The sequence below is a fragment of the Leptodactylus fuscus genome, chromosome 1 (assembly GCF_031893055.1).
Source record: "Leptodactylus fuscus isolate aLepFus1 chromosome 1, aLepFus1.hap2, whole genome shotgun sequence".
Classification (NCBI taxonomy): domain Eukaryota; kingdom Metazoa; phylum Chordata; class Amphibia; order Anura; family Leptodactylidae; genus Leptodactylus; species Leptodactylus fuscus.
The window spans coordinates 194,363,723-194,386,370 of NC_134265.1; the positions used below are offsets into that span (position 1 = coordinate 194,363,723).

Sequence of the window (22,648 nt, forward strand, 5' to 3'; positions counted from 1 at the left end):
ATGTGGTACAAAGATAGTGGGGCCATTTTTCATCAATGGAAACCACAATACCACTCGATATCTGAAATTACTACATGATTAGGCGTTTCCCTCTTTATGCACTGAAGCTGGCACGTTCCCTGAGTTTTTCCAGCAAGATGGTGCAACACCACATTATGGGTGTCAGGTCAGGGCATTCCTAGATGAACAGTTTCCTGGAAAGTGGATTGGTTGTCGTGGGCCAGTTGAATGGCCACCAAGGTCTCCTGATCTGACCCCCTTAGACTTTTATCTTTGAGGTCATCTGAAGGCAATTGTCTATGCTGTGAAGATACGAGATGTGCAGCACCTGAAACAACGGATACTGGAAGCCTATGCTAGTATTTCTTCTCTGGTGTTGCTATCAGTTTGTCAAGAGTGGGAGAGGGTTGCATTGACAATCCAATATAATGGGCAGCAATTTGAACACATTTTATAAGAGGTCAGAAAATTGTTAACTCATGAAAGAATAACGTTACGTTAACACCAAGCACACCATTGTTTTTATCTTGTGAAATTCTCAATAAGTTTGATGACCTGCTTCTCATTGAAAAAGAAAACTAAATTTGTATACAAAATGGCAGAGTTCAAAATGGCTGCCATAGTCATCACTAGCAATGAGCGAGTAGTATTCAAATCGAATACCTCGCCAGTATAGGAATGCATGTAATCGGCCGAACACCAAGGGGTTAAACGCTTCGAATATTCGATCGAATACTACTCGCTCATCACTAGTCATAAATCAACTTTAGAACTTTTCCCCCTCCCATATGCTGATGTACCACAAACAGGAAGTTGATATCACCATTCACATTTTATTTAGGTGTATCCATATATTCGTATACTGTATATACTCGAGTATAAGCAGAGTTTTTCAGCACAGCTTTTGTGCTGAAAAAGTGCGCCTCTGCTTATGCTTGAGTCATTACGGTAATTTTCTGCTAGCAGACCAGGAACGCAGACCCCGCCAGGTGACGTGGTCACGTAAGCTTAGGTCCGCACCCGGCGTGTGTCTGCTTCTTGGCGTGCTTGCAGAAGTACCTTAAGTACTTCTGCAGTTTGAAATGTACAGCATCGCCAAGCTCATGCCGCCGCTGGTTTCCTGGTGTTCAGTTCAGTGTCTGCCAGTAAGTGTCTTCTGCTCTCCGCGGCGAAACCTTTTTTTTTTTTTTAACCGGATACAAAAGTCCTGCATGTCTGACATTGTGTCCGGTTAAAAAAACCAAAACCTGTTTCCCCGCGGAAAGCAGAAGACGCTCACGGAAACGGAAACCTGCATAACTGAGATTGGGCGCTGGTGTGAACCTACCCTCAAAGTAGAAAATTACTGTGAAACACAAACAATAGGTGTCCCTGTGTCTGTAAGTGCCCAGTCTACTGAATATAGAGTATCTGCAGATACACTTTATTGAGCCAGGCCAAGTTCCAAGTGGGGGGAAAAAACCCCAGTCCTCAAGCTCAGGTGAGGGGCAGACATACAACCAAAACACCCCCTCCCCTTCCCCAGCATCTACTGCACCCAAAAATTCCGGCCATTTTAATTTTTTAAATTTTCCAGTAGCTGCTGCATTTCCCCCCTTCGGCTTATATGCAAGTCAATAAGTTTTCCCAGTTTTTTTGTGTTAAAATTAGGGGGTCTCGGCTTATATTCGGGTCGGCTCATACGGTAAATGGGTCACCCTGTGTATACATCTATTTTTTTTTTTTTTTTTATGAAAAAAACCTTTAAAGCTATGTAAAAACTCGGTGTTGGACCCCACCAATGTGATATTAATGATCTACACTCACCGGCCACTTTATTAGGTACACCATGCTAGTAACGGGTTGGACCCCCTTTTGCCTTCAGAACTGCCTCAATTCTTCGTGGCATAGATTCAACAAGGTGCTGGAAGCATTTCTCAGAGATTTTGGTCCATATTGACATGATGGCATCACACAGTTGCCGCAGATTTGTCGGCTGCACATCCATGATGCGAATCTCCCGTTCCACCACATCCCAAAGATGCTCTATTGGATTGAGATCTGGTGACTGTGGAGGCCATTGGAGTACAGTGAACTCATTGTCATGTTCAAGAAACCAGTCTGAGATGATTCCAGCTTTATGACATGGCGCATTATCCTGCTGAAAGTAGCCATCAGATGTTGGGTACATTGTGGTCATAAAGGGATGGACATGGTCAGCAACAATACTCAGGTAGGCTTTGGCGTTGCAACGATGCTCAATTGGTACCAAGGGGCCCAAAGAGTGCCAAGAAAATATTCCCCACACCATGACACCACCACCACCAGCCTGAACCGTTGATACAAGGCAGGATGGATCCATGCTTTCATGTTGTTGACGCCAAATTCTGACCCTACCATCCGAATGTCGCAGCAGAAATCGAGACTCATCAGACCAGGCAACGTTTTTACAATCTTCAATTGTCCAATTTCGATGAGCTTGTGCAAATTGTAGCCTCAGTTTCCTGTTCTTAGCTGAAAGGAGTGGCACCCGGTGTGGTCTTCTGCTGCTGTAGCCCATCTGCCTCAAAGTTCGACGTACTGTGCGTTCAGAGATGCTCTTCTGGCTACCTTGGTTGTAACGGGTGGCTATTTGAGTCACTGTTGCCTTTCTATCAGCTTGAACCAGTCTGGCCATTCTCCTCTGACCTCTGGCATCAACAACGCATTTCCGCCCACAGAACTGCCGCTCACTGGATGTTTTTTCTTTTTCGGACCATTCTCTGTAAACCCTAGAGATGGTTGTGCGTGAAAATCCCAGTAGATCAGCAGTTTCTGAAATACTCAGACCAGCCCTTCTGGCACCAACAACCATGCCACGTTCAAAGGCACTCAAATCACCTTTCTTCCCCATACTGATGCTCGGTTTGAACTGCAGGAGATTGTCTTGACCATGTCTACATGCCTAAAAGCACTGAGTTGCCGCCATGTGATTAGCTGATCAGAAATTAAGTGTTAACGAGCAGTTGGACAGGTGTACCTAATAAAGTGGCCGGTGAGTGTACATCACTAAATATCATTGTGTACATCATTAAATATTTTTAGCCTGAAAAAACCCTGTACAATTCAAACTGAGTGAATTACTGAACTACAAACCGAGAAAGCTCTGCATCTGTCTGATGCACAATGTCTTCCAACTTTTTTGTGTTGTCCAACAAATCAGTGTTGTCATTAGCCGAACTTGGTGTGATTTCTTCAAGCAGTGATATGGTGGAACCTAGATGTTTCTGAATGTCCTCTATCAAGAAAAAAATATAATACAGAATTAAATTAGAACTTGCGTCTAAAAATTCAAACACATCTGATTAGCTCAAGACAAAAAAATACAGCTTTTAAAGGGATTCTATCATTGGTAAAACTAATTTTTAAATATATATATATATATATATATATATATATATATATATATATATATATATATATATATATATATATTGCATAACCTTTAGAAAGTATATTCCAGACATACCTTTTGTTTAGTAATCCTCTCAGTCATTCTTGAATTAGCCAGCTTTTATTGATATGCTAATTAGCCAGCAAGGTGCACTCTGAAAGTTCAATGAGCACTGCTATGTGTACACGGGGAGGTGAGAGCAGGGAGGCTGAAGAGTCATCATCATCATCATCATCATCATCCAGTGCTCAGAGTGCATCACAGAGACTTCTGGGTGCACCCTGGGGCTAATTAGCATATCAATAAAAGCGAGCTCTCACAAAAACGGCTGAGAAGATTAACAAAAGGTATGTCTGGAATAGGCTTTCTAAAGGCTATGCAAATATATGCTTAGTTAAAAATGAGTTTTCCCAATGATAGAATAACTTTAAGTCATACTAAGCAAAATGCACACATTCTTCAAGCAGAAAGAGTAAAGTGTACATTTACAAAAATAAATAAATAAAAATGCAAGTATCTGGCTGCACAATAGCTGATATACATATGCAGCTTTTTTTTTTTTTTATCAATAATTGCAGTAATAAGTTTAGTTCATATAGTTATTTGTCTTATAATGTGCACTAGCACCATACTACTTTCTGTATACTTTTCAAAGGAACCAATCAGGTCCCTTACGCAGCCCTCTTGAAGAGCAGTATAGCACAGTAACAGGCAGTGGTGGTATTGTGAAGTGTTTTTTTTTTTTTTTTTTTTTTTTTTTTTTTTTAATTACTTACAGTGCTCCCCCACGCTCTTGATGCTTAGTGACAAGTCTCTCCCTGCTACACAAATCCATGTAAGTGACAAGCTGCTGAAATCAGCATTTCATGTTACTACGCTAGGTTGTCCTCTCTCATAAAGCATATGACAAGTTCTTTAAGTATAACAATAGTGAAAAAAGCCATGTCTTGTTAAACAGATGCACCTCATTCAATATTTAAAGTTTTAAACACTAGCCCTAATACTTTATTTCAAGGTAAGAACGATGACTGACACACATTTTTAAAGGGGCTCTGTCATTGGAAAAAGTCATTTTTAACTAAGCACATCCTTTAGAAAAGCTATTCTACATGTACCTTTTGTATGTAAATTGCCTCAGTAGATTTTTAATAAGTCCGTTTTTCTTCATATGCCAATTAGCTTCTCTGTGCACCTCGGAAGTCTCTTTGTGCACTGTCTTCTGTATATACAGCACAGGATGCTGCTGACTGCTCCTCCCTGCTCTCATACACAGCATAGTGAGGAGAGCTGGCTGACAACTTCCTGTGCACAGAGGAGGCTAATTAGCATATGTATAAAAACGGACTTCTTCAAACACTACTGAGGCAATTTACATACAAAAGGTAGGTGTGGAATAGCCTTTCTAAAAGCTATGCAAGAATATTAGTTAAAAATGATTTTTGTCAGTGATTGTTAAATACAATTTTGTAGTCTATTCCAATATTTCTTAAAGAGGACCTTTCACCACTTTTGGGCACATGCAGTGTTATATACTGCTGGAAAGCTGACAGTGCGCTGAATTCAGCGCACTGTCGGCTTTCCCGATCTGTGCCCGCTGTAAAGAGCTTACGGTGCCGGTACCGTAGTGCTCTATGGTCAGAAGGGCGTTTCTGACCATTAGCCAGAGACGTCCTTCTGCCTCGCGGCGCCTATCGCGCTGTGCTGTGAAGCGGGGAGGAACGCCCCCTCCCTCTCCTGATAATGCTCGTCTATGGACGAGCTGTGTGAGCAGAGGGAGGGGGCGTTCCTCCCGGCTCCACAGCACAGCGCGATAGGCGCCGCGAGGCAGAAGGACGTTCCTGGCTAATGGTCAGAAACGCCCTTTTGACCATAGAGCACTACGGTACCGGCACCGTAAGCTCTTTACAGCGGGCACAGATCGGGAAAGCCGACAGTGCGCTGAATTCAGCGCACTGTCAGCTTTCCAGCAGTATATAACACTGCATGTGCCCAAAAGTGGTGAAAGGTCCTCTTTAACATGTATTCTGTAAAGTAAGAAGGAAATAAACGCATATTCTAGCCTTGTTTTTGCTAGCACAATATTACTCTAGGTCTTCTGAATGATACTTTATGAGGCCTTTAAAGCCCCAATCTACTGAAGAGCAGAGTTCCTGTGACAACTAAAGAGAAAAAGATCACAGCTCAACCTCCCTACCTACAGTATATACTTAGGATCTCTTACATTATTCAGGATAATATAAGGAGAAGAATAATTACATGGCCCCAAGCAGGTAGCTATACTACCCATGTGATGCTGTGTTGATACATTGTGGGAATTGACAGCAGAGCAAAGTGTAAGGGCGCGTTCACACTACAGTCAGTGGCAGACAGGTAGTGCCCGCTGCTAATGTCTAGCTAATGCTAAAATCTTAAACGGACATTAGCAGCGGACACTAGCTGTGTCCGTGACATTTTTCATTCATTTAAATGGAGATCGGGTGCGTTGTTTTACACTCCGTGCCTGTCCTTAACTGTCCGTTCCTAAAGATGTCAGACTTATCAAGCGGACAGAAAAAAACCTACGTCGGGTTTGCTGTCCGCTGGAAAAGTCGGACATCTTTAGGAACGGACAGCTAAAGGACAGGCACGGAGTATAAAACAACACGCCTGATCTCCATTTAAATGAATGAAAAATGTCACGGACACAGCTAGTGCTCGCTGCTAATGTCCGTGCAAGATTTTAGCATTAGCTAGACATTAGCAGCGGACACTACCTGTTGGACACTGACGGTAGTATGAACGCTCCCTAAGAGAAAAAAACAAAAACAAAGGCAAGATGCAGTCAGTCTGATCAGGAACTGGGGAGAAGCTGGATTTATAGGGATATAAAGACTGACACTATATATATCAGCGGTTCTCAACCTGTGGGTCGCGACCCCGGCGGGGGTCGAACGACCAAAACACAGGGGTCGCCTAAAGCATACCTCCCAACCGTCCAGGTCGGTGGGAGGTATGTCCCGGTTTCAACTTATCGGCGCCCGGAGGACGTCGATGAGTTGAACACACAAACGATTAAAGCAGGAGCTGTCACAGCCAGCTCCTGCTTTAATGCTCCGCTGCGGCTTCTGTATGTGTAGCCGCGATGTGACGTCATCACATCACGCCTACAACTAGATGAGCAAGCAAGACTGCAGAGAGAGCGGCGGGGGACCATTGGAAGGTGAGTATAAGAGGTTTTTTTTGTTTTAAACATTAAGGTGGAACATAATGAAGGGACAGATGAAGGGGGGGACGGCATGATACTAGGGGCAGAGATGGAGGGTGTGATGAATCGGACCCCAATCATGATTATCAGCTATATATATGATTATCCATGTATGGAATTATGAGGAATGGCCAAAACTAATTATCGGTGGCCAGTTGCCAAGATCAAAAGCCATTGTCTCACCCTAGGCATGGCATTAACATATCTGTGCTAATGTAGTATCTCTCAGCAGGGGGCCATCCTGGCTCAGTGCCCTGAGAGCCCTACTAACATCTCTCCACAGACAACCCGACTCCACCTGGTAACTTCAAAGAGTTATAGGTTTTTGATAATAATTTCTCCAAGGGAAGATGCTACCATTATGACAATTAGATCTTCCGGTGCGTAGTAGTGAGACGCACGTTTTTAACCCAAAAACCTTAAGCCTACGGGCCTGGGAAGAGCCCAGGCCCAGTTCTTGTTATTCAAAGGGTTTTGAGTTATCATGTTTGGTGTCAATGTGTTGGGAAACTTTCGGTGAGCAAAGACATGCCACTTGTTTGACCGTATATTCATGTAATGAGGAATTGTGACCATTTATAGTTATTTGATTGCCAAGCTAGAGGGTGGTCCGAAAGCCCTGATGATGTCATTTCAGGGTGGAGCCCAGGGTCAATATAAGAGTGACCTGGGGCGGAGCTTCTGGTTCTTGTTCTTCTCATCTGGACACATGTGAGCAAGTTGGCTCTGTGTGTGGCCCCCTCCCCCCTTGCTGGGAGGAAGGGCGGGGCAGAAGTGGCCATGTGCTGAGAGACAAAAAATTGCCATGCGGCCAAGGGACTTTGAAGGAGAGCCATATACTACTTTAATGCTAATGGACTTATGGAATTATGAGGACTATGATGTAACGCCTATCTGATCATGGATTTATGGACTATGGACTTTTTACATCGATATGGAAAAACTCTCTTTATTGCTATATGCTATGTGGGGGGGTGCTGCGGTGCCCCCACCAGAGTCTTTAATGGACTGTATCTCCTGCCTTGTGGGTACCATGCGTTGGCTGCGGAATCGCTGGGTGCCTAAGGACTGTTTCTGTTTCTAATCTTTTAATCTCTGTAATCTGTTTTATCTCACTGCACTGTAACATACCTTCTCTGTAACCGTATAAGCTTGTGACCGCCAGGGTATATCTTTATATGTATTCCTGGCTGACCTAGTATCGACCATCTTGGGTTAATAAAATTTTAAAACTTTAGAAGGCTCTTCTCATATTATCCTATAAGGCCCGGTCCTCTCTCTGGCTGTGAGAGTGGACGGTATAGATAAGAAGGTGATCGCGGTTTCTGCGCCAAAGTGGTTCTGGGCGAGACTGCAATTCATCACAGAGGGACATGAAGCTCTGGGCAGAGATGGGGGAACATGAAACTGGGGAAGAGATGGGGGGACATGAAACTGTGGGCAGATGAAGGGGGGTACGGCATGACACTGGGGGCAGAGATGGGGGACATGAAACTGGGGGCAGAGATGGGTGGACATAAAACTGGGGGCAGAGATGGAGGGGGGACATGAAGGGGTTATATGAAACTGGAGGAGAGATGGCGAGGGGACATATAATGTACGGGTGACTGTAGGAGGACTATACTGTGTGGGAGCACATGAAAAATGAATGAGAATGGACGGAGTCAACATAAAAGTGGGCGGAGCTAAATTCAGCGCAGCACGCGCACCGCATATTTTGTCTCTCTTTCTATTCTTCAAAAGTTGGACAGTATGCCTAAAGCCATCAGAAAATACATATTTTCGATGGCTTTAGCCACTCAGAAGCCGCGCTACTGGCTGCAGCAACGCTATTCAGCTGGAACGCACGCTGTTATGGACACACATTCCAAACTGAATTGGGTCACCACTGTATGTATATACACACACATACATACATACATATAGGAGTGGTGGATAATAAGGCGATGGCTGCAAGAACCGAAAAAAAAAAAAAAGGGTTTTTGTTGGAGTGCGTTCCTTTAAATTTCATTGCTAGAAAAAAAAAAAGGAATCCGATCTTGTTTAATTGTAAAACCAAGTACAAAATATGTGAATTCTTGCAATGATAGCAGGGTTGTGCAAAACTTCAGCATAAGAGGAGATTCCCAGTGTGTACAACATGGGGGAGAAAGTACTGAGCATAGTTATGCCCAGAATTTCAAAACTTTTAACAGCTCCACTGAGGCAGAAAAGCAACACATTAATATACACACAGCCTTTTTGTTTCCTTGCCGTAGAAAAGGACTAATTGCAACTGTGAACCATGAATGCCTTGTTTTTTAATTTTACCATAAACTAATATAAACAGTCTAAAGCCAGATTCATGAAATTAATAACATCTACTTAACATAAAAGTAAAAATGTATAAAAATATATATATATATATATATATATATATATATATATATATATATATATATATATATATATATATATATATATATATATATACACACACACACACACACAAACATACCGTGTTTCCCCGATAGTAAGACACCCCCGATAGTAAGACGTAGCGGGGGGTTTTAGGGAGGTCGGCTAATGTAAGACATACCCCGAAAGTAAGACACAGTGGGACTTTCGGGGGAAAAAGAATGTAAGACACTGTCTTACTTTCAGGGGGTGTTACTACTGTATCAGGGAAACACGGGGCTCCGCTGTGCTGTGAGAGCCGGGGGGAATGGCCCCTCCCTCCCTGATAATGCTCGTCTATGGACGAGTACTGCGAGCAGATGGAGGGGGCGTTCCCCCCCCGGCTCTCACAGCACAGTGCGATTGGCTGTGCTGTGAAGAAGGACTTTGCCGGCGGCCGCTTAACCCCCCGCTTCTATTCATTTCAATGGCACGCTTCCATTGAAATGAATGGAAGCGCTCGGCACGCGAGGAGTTAAAGGGATTCTACCATTAAAAGAAGTTCTTTCCTCTTGACCACGTCGGAATAGCCTTAAAAAAGGCTATTTGTGTCCTACCTTTTGCCATAGCCAGCGCCGCCTTCTTCCTGAGCTGCGTCCGCCCCGTCTGTGTCCCAGTCTGTCTTCTTTGGGCCTCATGGATGACGCATGCGCAGTGGGCTCTAACAGGCTCTCGCAGCCAGAGCCGACTGCGCATGCGTCATCCATGAGGCCCAAAGAAGACACAGACAGGGAGGACGCAGCTCAGGAAGAAGGCGGCGCTGGCTATGGCAAAAGGTAGGAGACGAATAGCCTTTTTTAAGGCTATTCAGACGTGGTCAAGAGGAAAGAACTTCTTTTAATGGTAGAATCCCTTTAAGCGGCGGCCGCCGGCAAAGTCTGCGTGCCGCTTCCATACATTGCAATGGGAGCGTGCTATTCAAATAGTATTCGCGCATCTCTAACTTCAAATGTAAGAAGTTAGAAGCCTCTTCAATCCATATGATTGATGATGATGATGATGATGATGATGATGATGGGGGGGGGGAGGGGCGTTGGAGTGCGGGCGGGGGGGTTGGTTTTCCCAATATAAGACATACCCCGAAAGTAAGACATAGTGGGACTTTTGGGGGTAAAAAGAATGTAAGACACTGTCTTACTTTCGGGGAAACACGGTACATATATATATATATATATATATATATATATATATATATATATATATATATATATATATATATATATATATATAAGCGAAAGATATCAACTTGCAATAAATGCTTAATACCAAGGAATCTCTGTCGGGTGCCAGTGATATGAAGATCTTTAATAGGCAGCTGATGTCTTGTGCAGTCCAAGGCTGTGGCAAATGAAGTGTAATGGTCTTGAAATTGCACTGCGGCAGCAGCAGAGGGAGCCAAAGATTCAGCCTGAAAAAATAAAAAAAATAAAAAAAAAAATACAAAGATTGAGAAATGTTTACCCTATTGATATGCTGAGGGCAGGCATCACTTGCCATCTCCACAACCAATTGTAAATAATCTTCTTATTAACCCCTTAGCAACATGTGACGTAATAGTACGTCCTAGTTATCAAGGTGCTCGTGCATCTGGATGTACTATTATGTCGCGTGCTGGCCACCCGCATACTATTAGAGTGTGGGGCATCAGGTGTTAGCAGAACCCCTTAAATGCTGCAGCCATTTACAGCTATAATAATGTCCCCTACCATAAGTAAAGGACCAAATTTAATTATGTCCCCCCAGTGACCCATCTGTGGCAAGTTCAGGTGGAGGGTATGGCATATACATTTTCAGCATAGGGATCGCTAGCTGACCTCCTCTATACACTGCAATACGCAGGTTGGAGATATCGGTGTCATTAGTTTTGGAACAGATATCCCTCCAGTGTCATAAAGGCGGGCCATACAGCTTAATATTATCACTGGGCTGTGAGGAACGCCCACCAACAGTACAAGTCTATGGAAGAATATTGTCGGTGGGGCATTCCTCATATCCCAGCGATGATGCTGAGCTGTAAGGCTCGCCCTTTTTGACAGTGGAGGGATATCTGTTCTGATATCTCCAGGATTGGAGCTCATAGCGGAAAAGCAGACAATGCCCTCCATTCAGCGCATGGTCCACTTTCTAGTGGTATATAATGCCACACGTCTATGAGGACAACAAAGGTCCTCTTTAAAGGTCCTCCACCAAGTACAGCTCTTTGCCCTATTTAATAGGCACTGCTCCAAAGATTCATGCACAGCTGAAATTTTTTTCACTAGCCCCCATTGTTCCCAAGCTAACTCCCTATGATTGCAGCTCTGAACCACACCTCCCTTGTCTGACACCATCCACCTGACAGTAGCATATCAGGCACCAAAACTGCACTGATTGTTAGGGCATGGTGGGAGCTACAGAAACAAAAATCCAACTATGCTAGAATCAGTGGAGCTGGTAAAAGGTCCTCTTTAAGATGGAGTCTTGTCAAAAGTAATGAGTCTGAACGGCAATGAAGTGAAGTATCTTCACTGTGAAGTGGCCATGCCGGAGTACTGGAGTATTCAGGTGAATAGTACTAAAGCTGCTGTACATCGGCAAAGCAGCTATACAATGGGAGGAGTCTTCGGCTTCTGATTCCGTCCCTTCAAAAGGTTTTGGTGCTGAAGGCTGACTGGAACAGCCAATCTCTGCAGGGTCGACCCATCACCTTATACTTTGATACTTATGACCTATCCTAAGAAAGTATCAAAAATGCTCCACAGACCAGTAAAACCCTTTTATATGGATAGGATTGACAATGCTCCGTCATTGTATCAAAAGCAAAGTTGTGTATTACAGCTCCCGTTACAGGTGGTGCAGACTCAAGTTCCAACCTGCCTACTATCACTACATTGTACATATAGAGCGGATTGCAGAATCCACACACCGTCTGCACTAGACATGTATGTCACATGCTGAGAAGGATTTCTTTTTTAGTTTATAGGGCCCATATCTGCTGAACATTTTGTTTTTCCACAGTACAGCTCATAATGCAGTAACATTTGTCATGAGTGTCAGATTGTGCAGGACAGTGTTGGTGAATATAACTAAATTCACTAGTGTGCTATGTATCATACGGATGTTCTAATATAGAGGTTTGTCAGAGACAGGATTTCCTTAAAACATTTTTTTTTTTTTTTAATCCAAAAATAAAAACCTATGGCCAAGATTTATTAAGCCTTGTACACCAATTTCCTGTTGTAAAAGTTATAAAAAGTGCAATTTTTTTTTTGTTTTTTTGCGCAAAAAATTAGATTTTTTTTTTTAACCTCTGCACCACCTTTGCTATTTCCCAGAAAAGGGCCCATGGGCAGAGAGGGGCCACCAGATTTATCAATTACTCAAGAAATCTGGTATAAATTATGTGAGACATGGACGCCAGCTATGAGATGGCATATAATATCCATCCAGTCGTGTAGCTCTGTGGAGGGTGTGCATCACTTACAAGGAAGAGTTATGGGGTTGATAATGCCAGTTTTCATAAATGCTCCCCAATAAGCATACCTGCTTCTCAAGCAAATCATTAAGTTGCTCTTCTCTTCTATGTAATAACAGTTCTCGTTTTAGCTGTTGTACTTTCTCCTGCAGCTTTGACTTCTCGTCATGTACCAGTAATAGGTTACGTTCTGCTTTCTCTTCTAGACGTCTGATATTTTTCTGCATCTGAAAAGAAATTGTTGCACGACTTTCTACATGGTATATAAAAGATACAACATAGAAATAAAATGAAAACGCCTATATCCACATTATACTGAATACAAGTTCACATAGGTTAGACAATTATTGTATATTACCATATATACTCGAGCATAAGCCGAGGCGCCTAATTTTACCACAAAAAAACTGGGAAAACTTATTGACTCGAGTATAAGCCTAGGGGGGGAAATGCAGCAGCTACCGGAAAATTTAGGAGTTTTTGGGTGCAGTAGTTCCTGGGAAAGGGGAGGGGGTGTTTTGGTTGACTGTCTGCCCCTTCCCTGAACTTGAGGACAGTTTTTTTCTTCCCCCACTTGGAATTCAGCCTGGCTGAATATAGGGTATCTGCAGTGCTACTATTAACCCCTTCCCGATGGAACAGGAGCACTGCAGATCCCCTATATTCAGTAGACCGGGCACTTTCAGACACAGGGATACCTAATGTGTATGTGTTTCACAGTAATTTTCTATTCTTGTATGTATTCTAGGGAAAGGAGGGATTTGGAACTTTTGTTTTATTTTTTTTGCACTATTTTATGGGAGATTCTATACATTAATATTGTGGCTGGTCATAGACCCCCCCCCCCTCTAAAATAAATAAATAAATTATTTTTTCTGACTCGAGTATAAGTCGAGGGGGGCTTTTTAAGCACAAAAACTGGGCTGAAAAATTTGGCTTATATTCGAGTATATACGGTAGATGCAAATTTAAAGGGGCTCTACCAGCACAATTATGCTGATAGAGCCCCACATATGCGTGAATAGGCCATTCAGGCATTGCTAGTGTTATATTAAACTACCCTCCCCCCCCCTTTTAAAATAATACCTTAAAAAAGAATGATAATCATACCGTATTGTGCACGCTGGGCAGGCATGCACGGTCCAACGTCATCTTTAACCATGCCTACACCTTTCTTTCTTGCAGCGATATCCTCGGGTCCCATCTTCCTCCGGCATCTTTGCTTGTTATCCCGCGCCAGTGCAGTAGCAGGAGAACAGTATGCTCAGTTCCCCTGCTACTGCGCCGGATTACAAGCAATGACGCCGGAAGAAGAAGATGAGGAAGACAGGACCCGAGGACATCGATGCAAGAAGATGTAGGCGTGGCTAAAGAGGACGTCGGACCATTCATGCCCACCCAGCGTGCACGATAAGGTATGATCATATTCTTTTTTAGTGTATTATTTTAAAATGTGTGTGTGTGTTAGTTTAATATAACATTAGCAATGCCTGAATGGCCTTTTTAAAGGCTATTCACGCATATGTGGGGCTCTATCAGCATAATTTTGCTGATAGAGCCCCTTTCATAAATTTAAAAAGGATTGTTTAGCATTTGAAAAACATGGCTGCTTTCTTCCAAACACAGTAGCACATTTGTCTGCATACTGTGTTTTGTATTACAGTGCAGTTCCACTGAAGTTAACAAGACTGAACTGCAAATACCACAAACAAATGAAAGAACAGAAATTGCTCACCTTCATAGTTAGATATGTAAATATCAAGGTCTGGGATTCATACATTTCTATTATGTCCTCAGGAACGCTGCTAATCTATTGGAGAAAGAAAAACCAAAGATAATGAAATACAAATATAATGAAATATAGAACACTACTTAAAAATAAACATTTACCAATCATCATGTGTGGGTGGTGTAAGCACAGTCTCTCAGGGTCACTCCTAGGAGACAGGTCTCAGGTTACATGCATATGGGCTGCATGAAATCAATTTGCCACACGTGCCTCCATAACAGATACGTATAGGACCTGTCTTGAGTTTTGCCCTAGGCTCACAGATGCATACAAAGGAGTGTGTATGCTGCCAATAAAATGGACAGGTCATTGTTCTAGCTACTAGTATACTGCCTAGTCTAGGACACTGCTAAAGCACAGTCCTATGGAGCCTTATACTAATGTTCGCAAGACAGTTTTAAGTTCTGGTCAGTGGAAAAAAAAAATGAAAATCTGTAGATCTGTCCAATTATTGTGACTTTTTGCCATGGACCTCGCTCATTTTTTTCCCCCAATGGAACCATAGTCCATGATAAGAATAAAACAAAACAAAGAACCATATAAAGTCTAAATATACTTAGAAGTCAGTGGGTTTGTGTGCGGTTGATGAAAAGCAGAGGTTATGGACTAAACTCATGGATGTGTGAATAAGCCCTTGATCTGATGTTTAACAGTAATTCAGCAGCAAGGCATATAAACATTTATTATAAAGCTCACCTTTAATTTTTTTGTCTTATGCTGTTTAGATAAGGCAGTAGAAGAGTAACAGGTTCACTTCAAAGGTGTTGTCAGGGGAGTTACAATTACATTAATTGATGCAGGTTTTTTTTTTTGATGATGGACCACTACCTCCTCCTCTGATATCACACGTAATTTACATGTGAAATTGGGGCTGGCTGACCATAGTAAATCCATTCCCCCATAGTGTAGGTAATATACCCGAGAGATAAGCAAAGAAGGCAGGGATTAAGAGCTGGTTTTAATCATATGATGTGGAGGTTGGAACCAAGCTGGAATCCCATCATCAAGAATCTGCCGGACAACGCCTTTAAAGTAGAATCCACTGAAGCAGCAGCACTTCAGATATGAATAATAGTGATATGCTACACACTTTCTAAATTTCAGACCAAATGGACCTTTGGTCTTCTTATGTAAGGAAAAAAGGACTCCCAACCCCGGATTTTGTCTCCTTCCTCTGGAGCTCCATGATAGCAGCTTTTCTTAATTGAGTTAGGGGTGACTGTACCGCTGGGCATCTCCTTAGTCTCTTGAACAAGATTTAAATTTTATATGCTGTAAAGCTGAGTTGGACGTAGAGAAGTGCTATTATGTTGTTGCGGTTGTTGTTATTTTACTGTTTTCTCACATCCTCCATTCCCTCTTTTTCTTAGTGCCTGGCTCTCAGATCCTGTTGAAGCGACCTTGATTTGTCGACGGAAAGAATCGTACTTACTCATGTGGTGTGCAGTTGGTCTTATTCTTCAACTGTACACTGGTATTGTATATCTGTTTAATATGTATGATGTCACTCCTTACATGCTATATTTATGGTCTCTTGTAGGAGCGTGTTATTTTCCCTGCATTCTTTTTCCTTTCCTGTATTTGAAAATTTTTAATTTTATATTAAATAGTGATATGCTAAAAGAGGTTGCTCAGGCTATAATTTTAGTTTTTTTAATTATGGCCAGGGAAGGTGGAAAATAGATACAAAACCCCCCCCCCAAAAAAAACAAAAAACTCACTTGTCCCTAGTATGCTACCAGGCTGATTCTGTCCTGTTGTCTTCTTGCAGTTGAATTACTTGCTATAGTCTGTCATTTTGAAACTGAAACCAGCAGTGAGAAAAGTTCTCCATACAGGACTTTCATCTCTGCCAAGTTATGGCAGTTTCTGCGGTGGAAATTCCAACGGAGACGCCGCACATGAAAACTTAGGTTTAGCAGAAGAGAGGGATTCATATAAACAGGAATAAAAAGTAGTACTAATCCTACTATTATAAATGTAAAAGTTTGTGTGTTTGAATGTTTGTTCCTCAATCACGCGACAACGGCTGCACGCAATTACCTGACATTTGGCACATACATAGCTTGGACCCTGGAATGAAACATAGGCTACGTATTAAGCCAGTAAGTACCCACACCGCGCGACTGCTAACGCTGAAATGCTGTTCTCAGTAGGCTGAAGAACCTGAGATGACTTCATCACAGGCCCTTCGGCCATTCTCAGATTGGATCCCGGCGCTATGTGGGCGGAGTTAAGGAGAGTGTCCGCGCAGCAGCAATTGGTGTCTATATGACCCAACAGAGAGAAAGCAACATGCAGCCATGCTTTGCGTGACCCAACGCATATATCGGCTGTGCCGCTCTGTGACTCCGGCGGCTGACTGTATTGATCTGTCTCTGCCATGTGTGCGGCGGGGGACAGTTCGGACTGTGGAGACCATGGCGCATGTGATAGACAACGTACATGGTATTGGGTGCGCACATTCGGTAAGTACGCAAGGTCAATCTGCACTGTTACCTTTGCCGCGGGAGGGGGGGGGGGGGGGCAGACTGTGTGGGCCTTGTTCACAGCCTCACCCGTTTTTTTGGGAAAGCGCAGAAGCCACCCCAAAAAAGCCGCAAGGAAATTGAGGAGTTCTCAGAACTATGTGCCAAACTAATTCTAATCCCTCCAGAGACAAATATTGCTAATGAAGTTGATGTATGAAAGGAGATACTGACACCTAGTGGCAAATATGAAACATAAAAACATTAGGGCAAATTAATTAAGCTTTACACTCCAGAATTCAGGTGTAAAAAAAAAAAATTACATAGGGATTAGTGACTTTTAGGCCAGCGCTCCATATATCATAAATGATGCGACAAAAATGTGGCGTTTTACAGTACCTGCAAAGTGGATGGGATTCAAAAAAGTCAGCGGATTTGCTGCGATTTTTTTGTAATTATACCTACCAAAAACCTTTTTTAAAAAAAGTTGCAGTTGATAAATCTGGAGCAAGAAAGCTAGACAGGCTAACTTGGCCACGTTCCAAACCATTTTTCAAAAGTGGCCAGAGTGGTGCAGAAATCAAAAAGTCGCAACATTTTGTACAATTGACCACCATTATTGTATCTTGTTTGCAATATGTGCCGAATAACACAAAAGATACAAATGTTTACATCAAATAGTCTAGACAGCAAGCAACATGGTCTTTACTAGGACATGTTAAACAGGCATTTCTGTTTGTTTTTGCATTTATGGAAGCAGAACATAACCATAATGTAAGACTAATGAACTAGTGGACTAATTGAATAGTTACAAGCGAATTCCACTTCTAGACATCTTGTGACATGTCAACGAGCTATGCAATGCAATAACAAATTTATGAAGAAGTCAACCTCACTATTTCTTAGAATCATGTTAAGCTACAGACTTCTGTGGAGACTTCATAATTTGGATTCGGAGAAGGAATTGAAGGGGGAATGTAAGAAAGGCCTTTTGGTATTAGCTAAAACTTTATTTAAACACTTACAAACCTGATCATAAGTATGAGCAAACCTCAGCAAAGCATATTCTGTATAATTGTAAATAATGACCAGAATGTTGTGACTAGAGATGAGCAAACAGCGTTCGATAGAGTACATGTTCGATTCCACACGAACACCGCGTTGCAAATGCACTTAAAGTTCTATTCCCCTCCCACCTCCCCTGGCGCTTTTTCTGCACCAATAACAGCGCAGGGGAGGTGGGACAGGAACTATGAAAATGGAGGCCATGAAAAAACTAGGAAAAAGCCATTGGCTGCCGAGGACATGTGACCTCTGATTCAAACGAACAGGCGGCATCATCTCCAATTCATTTGCGGCTTGCACTTAGTTAGAGAGACATCTGCTGAGGGCTAGATAGGTTTTAGATTCTGCTAGGCAGGAATATCAAAGAAGAAGAACCACAACAGCTCTTTTAAGAGCTACACTAAAGGGAGAAGCTGAAACAAGCTTGGCACAGTGTCTACCCACAGACGTTAAAGTGGGATTAACAGCAATTAAGCCATGCTGTATCTGCGCAAAGCAAAAATGAGAAGGATAAGGAAAAAGGGAAATCACAGCCCACTTATGTGACCTTCTGGGTGTAAAGTCCATGCAGGGTGTATGCCTGTTTCATTAGGAAAGCGGATGCTCCGATATTATATCCATCGGCTTGGCATGTACCCAGAAAATGCAACGAAGAAAAATCCAGCACCGCTTCAAATTCCTTAAAACTTAGCCTTTAAGTACGCAGATTTAAAATCCAAAAAATCCATGCATTGCTGCTATTGCTGTAATTCCATCGTACTAGGAAAAATGACCAGCTGACGTGTTTCGAGGCTAAAAGATCCTCTTAGTCGTAGCTACACTTTCGTAAGTCTACAGTAGCTGCTGCTAGCCTATAAAAACTCCAGCAATGCCTACATCTGCCCGAACACCGGCTGCTGTGCGACGTCCCCACACACTGGAACTCAACATATCATATGTTGAGCAGAGTGGTTGAGCAGCAGAGACCTTTGATGGAATATCATCTCCAAAACCCTAGGGTGCCACAAAGTCAGCTCCCTCAGTGTCTCAACCATGAGTAGCCATGCATGGGAGACCTATGTGAAATCATACGGGTGTTTGAGGAGTCCATCAAGAGGGTCAGCTGTGACGACGCACTAATGAGCGTAACAATCCCGCTCTTGTGTGTGATGCGAGAATCCCTCATTGCCATCAGGGATAACGCAGATCACACTGAGGAGTCAGGGATAGCAGCAGAACAGTCACAGCGAGAGTAGTTCTACACACCTGTCCGCTTCACAGCGTTTAATGACGGAGGAGGAGGAGGAATAAGACGTGGCAGATGATATGATTGTGACACAGGAGGCTACCAGGAAAGTTCAATGCGTCCCATTCTTGCAGCACAGATGGGGCAAAACGGAGGAGGAGGAAAAGGAGAGTGACCTTTCCGGTGGGGGCAGCGAAGTCATGCCAAGTAACACTCTGGCACACGTGGCTGACTTCATGTTGGGGTGCTTTTCAAGTGACAAGCGTGTAGTCAAAATATTGGAGAGCAACCAATACTGGATATTTGCAATTCTTGACCCCCGGTATAAAAATAGCATCTTGTCTTTTATTCCGGTAGAGGGGAGGGCCAATCGCATTAATGACTGCCACAAGCAATTGGTGCAGAACGTGATGGAGATGTTTCCATCAAGTGTCGTTGGCGGCAGAGAGGACAGTTCCTCCATGAGGCGAACAAGTGCCGTCCGGTCCACACCCACAATAGGTACACTGTCTAAGCTCTGGGACACGTTAATGGCACCCCCTCGCCAAACTCCCACCACTGAGGGGTCTAGTGTCACCAGGCGGGAAAAAGTATAGGTGCATGTTGCGGGAATACCTGTCCGACCACAGCCCTGTCCTCTCCAATCCCTCTGCTCCCTACACGTATTGGGTGTCGAAGTTGGACCTGTGGCTTGAACTTGCCCTATACGCCTTGGAGGTGCTGTCCTGTCCTGCCGCCAGCGTGCTATCTGAAAGGGTTTTCAGCGCAGCCGGTGGTATCATCACGGATAAGCGCAGCCAGCTGTCAGCTGAGAGTGCCGACCGACTGACTTTCATCAAAATGAACAGCCACTGGATAGACCCATCATTTTCGTGCCCACCAGTGTCGTCAAGCACCCCAACATGAACTGTCATGTCTGCGCTCAACTTCTACAATTCCTCCACCATCTGCGTTGCACAATTCTGATCCTTCTAAGCTCAATCCACCCTGATTACCCCAAACTCTGCTGGTTAGAGGCTCAACTCACTCCAAGGGCCAAAACACTGCTATTGCAAGGCTCAACTTAGTTAAAGGGCCTAAAACTCTGCTGGTAAGAGGCTGAAGTCACCTAAAGGGCCTCGATCTCTGCTGGTAGATCAGCTTATGGGCCTCTAACTTTATTTGGAAGGGCTCATGTTAAGGGCCAGAAAAGTGAATTTTGGAAGGTCTTACCACATCACACACACACATCCACAATGACAGTTAAGGGTGGGTACTGTTGGATTTCCCATTGCCTATTCCATCTGTGGTTGTCATGGGCAACGTGATTTAAAGGGGTGCTTGTTAAGGTTTCATTAGAGTAAAATTTAGGTTTCTGTCCATCCAAAAAAAGGTTTCCAGGTATTTTTCCACTTTCATAGTGGGTTTTTTGAGTGTGGAAAGTGTGTAGTTGATAGGCTGTGATGGTGGGGTAAAACTGTGACTTGGGCTTGTTAGATGCCCCCAGACATGCTTCCCCTGTTGTCCCAGTTGCACTCCAGAGGTGTTGTCATCATTTGCTGAGGTGTCATAGTGGACTTGGTGACCCTCCTGAGTCAAATATTGGATTCCCCTAAACGAGTATTTTTTTCCCCATAGACTATAATAGGGTTCAATGTTCGATCGAACAGTCGAGTATTGAGCGGCTACTTGAATCGAACTTTGAACATTTCACTGTTCGCTCTTCTCTAGTTGTGACCATTTCTAATGTGTCCCAACAGCACTGTTCTTTAGGATGCACACTACCATGGACTTTCCAAAATGCATGTATACTGTAAACAGTGCCCTATATCTAACATACATGGGCAGGTCTAGGAGACCTAAAATTAGAACACTACTAGCCCCTGCCCACGGCTTCGTCTGCATGTTGTTAGCGTCGATAATCCACCTATATTCAGCAAATTGGTTCAATTGATGGTTCGTCTGCTTCAGCTTTTCGGCAACTCTCAAGCTGTCCTGCTGCTGAACTCGTTCCTCGTGCCGTGACTGATTGTTCCGGCATCTCAGCAGCTTGCCGGGACACCATATACTGAGTGTGTTGTTGGTGTCAATGATCCCTCTGAGCTCTGCTTCAGGAGAACTCTGTGACTTCTGGCTACCTTCTCTTTGTTTTAGAATTTTGCGATAAATTAGATTTTCTTTTTCCAGGCATGTTAAAATTGGCACATTGCCAATAAGGACTATCAGAACCTGAGATAAGCTGCTGCAACAGCAGTTTTATATAGTACTAGCTGGTACCCGCGACTTCGTCTGCGGTGATTGTAGTAGTGGGTATATACAGGCGCGGGTAAGGTTTTCGTACTGTGTATAAGGTATGGGATATAAAATGTAACTGTGTATCTTGTTGTTGCTGTAATTCTGAGAGCACATGAGACTTTTGTGTTGAATGTAATTTGTATTTCAGCCGCTATACGGTGTTGGTATAAACTGTACATAGTGTCTTTGGGACAGAGGTATTTCAGGTTAATATACTTCGATATACGACATTGTATGAGTTGTTATTTTGCGCCAGTACATGTAAGTTTTGGGCACAGGATACCCTTGAGCAAGACACAAAGTCTGGCCCTGTGCATGACAGTTTAGTAACTCCATGTGCCTCTTATTAATAGCAATTAACCCCATCATGTCCCTCACATTAACCCCTGTGTAAGAGTTACTGATAGAGATGAGCGAGTACTGTTGGGATCAGCCGATCCGAACAGCACACTCGCATAGAAATGAATGGACGTAGCCGGCACGCGGGGGGTTAAGCGCGCCGGCTACGTCCAAGCGGAAGTACCAGGTGCATCCATTCATTTCTATGGAGTGTGCTGTTCGGATCGGCTGATCCCAACAGTACTCGCTCATCTCTAGTTACTGATATGTGAGAGACTTGGAGGTAATAATTAAGTATCTTCATTACTGAGGTTTTTTATTAGTCCCTCCATATGTCTCACATATTAGTAATCTTTATATGAGGCACACAGGGGTTAATATGAGGGACACGATGGGGTTTATTCCTATTAATGTGAGGCACATGGCGTTACTAACCCTAAACTAATAATCCCAAATGGCTGACATTAATGAGAATAGGAAGTAAAGGAAGGTAGCTGTGTGTTTCTTACTTTCAGTTTGCTAGCAGCTTCGGCAGGAGCTATCACTATAGCAGGCAGGCAGAGACTTGAGCGATTAAGCTCCACCCCCTGGGTTTCCTGCACATCTCGCAAAGGGGAGTGTCCTTATGCCTCAGCTCTAGCAGCCCACTGAAGAGACTCGGACTTCATTTAACTCTTGCAGGTCCTGTGCTGCTGGCATGCCAGTGAAATATGGCAGGAGTGCCACTCTTGGCATGTGTGCCAGGGGTTGCTGACCTGTGCTGTAGGGGGTAATATGAATTTTGTGGCTTGCTATGGTCCAAAGTGTGTGAGATTGCAGAGATAGTGATGTGAGTTTGGATTTTGTGGGGGTCCTGGAAAAACCGTATGTGCGCTATTGTGACAAAAAGTAGCCTATTGCGCAATCGAGTGTAGTGACTATGTTTGTGGAAAATTTCAGCCA

The 22,648-nt window shown here is 43.3% G+C and overlaps 1 protein-coding gene across 1 annotated transcript in view; it reads right to left on the bottom strand.

Annotated features, from left to right (window-relative positions):
• HAUS8 (HAUS augmin like complex subunit 8) overlaps positions 1-22,648 on the bottom strand; it is a 60,276-nt gene that overhangs the window by 2,330 nt on the left and 35,298 nt on the right. Inside the window, exons 7-10 of the mRNA XM_075281622.1 lie at positions 14,282-14,356; positions 12,615-12,773; positions 10,359-10,500; positions 3,115-3,256 (exon numbers count right to left, since the gene is read on the bottom strand). Coding sequence (XP_075137723.1) covers positions 3,115-3,256; positions 10,359-10,500; positions 12,615-12,773; positions 14,282-14,356 — 518 coding nt within the window. The remainder of the gene's footprint in view (positions 1-3,114; positions 3,257-10,358; positions 10,501-12,614; positions 12,774-14,281; positions 14,357-22,648) is intronic.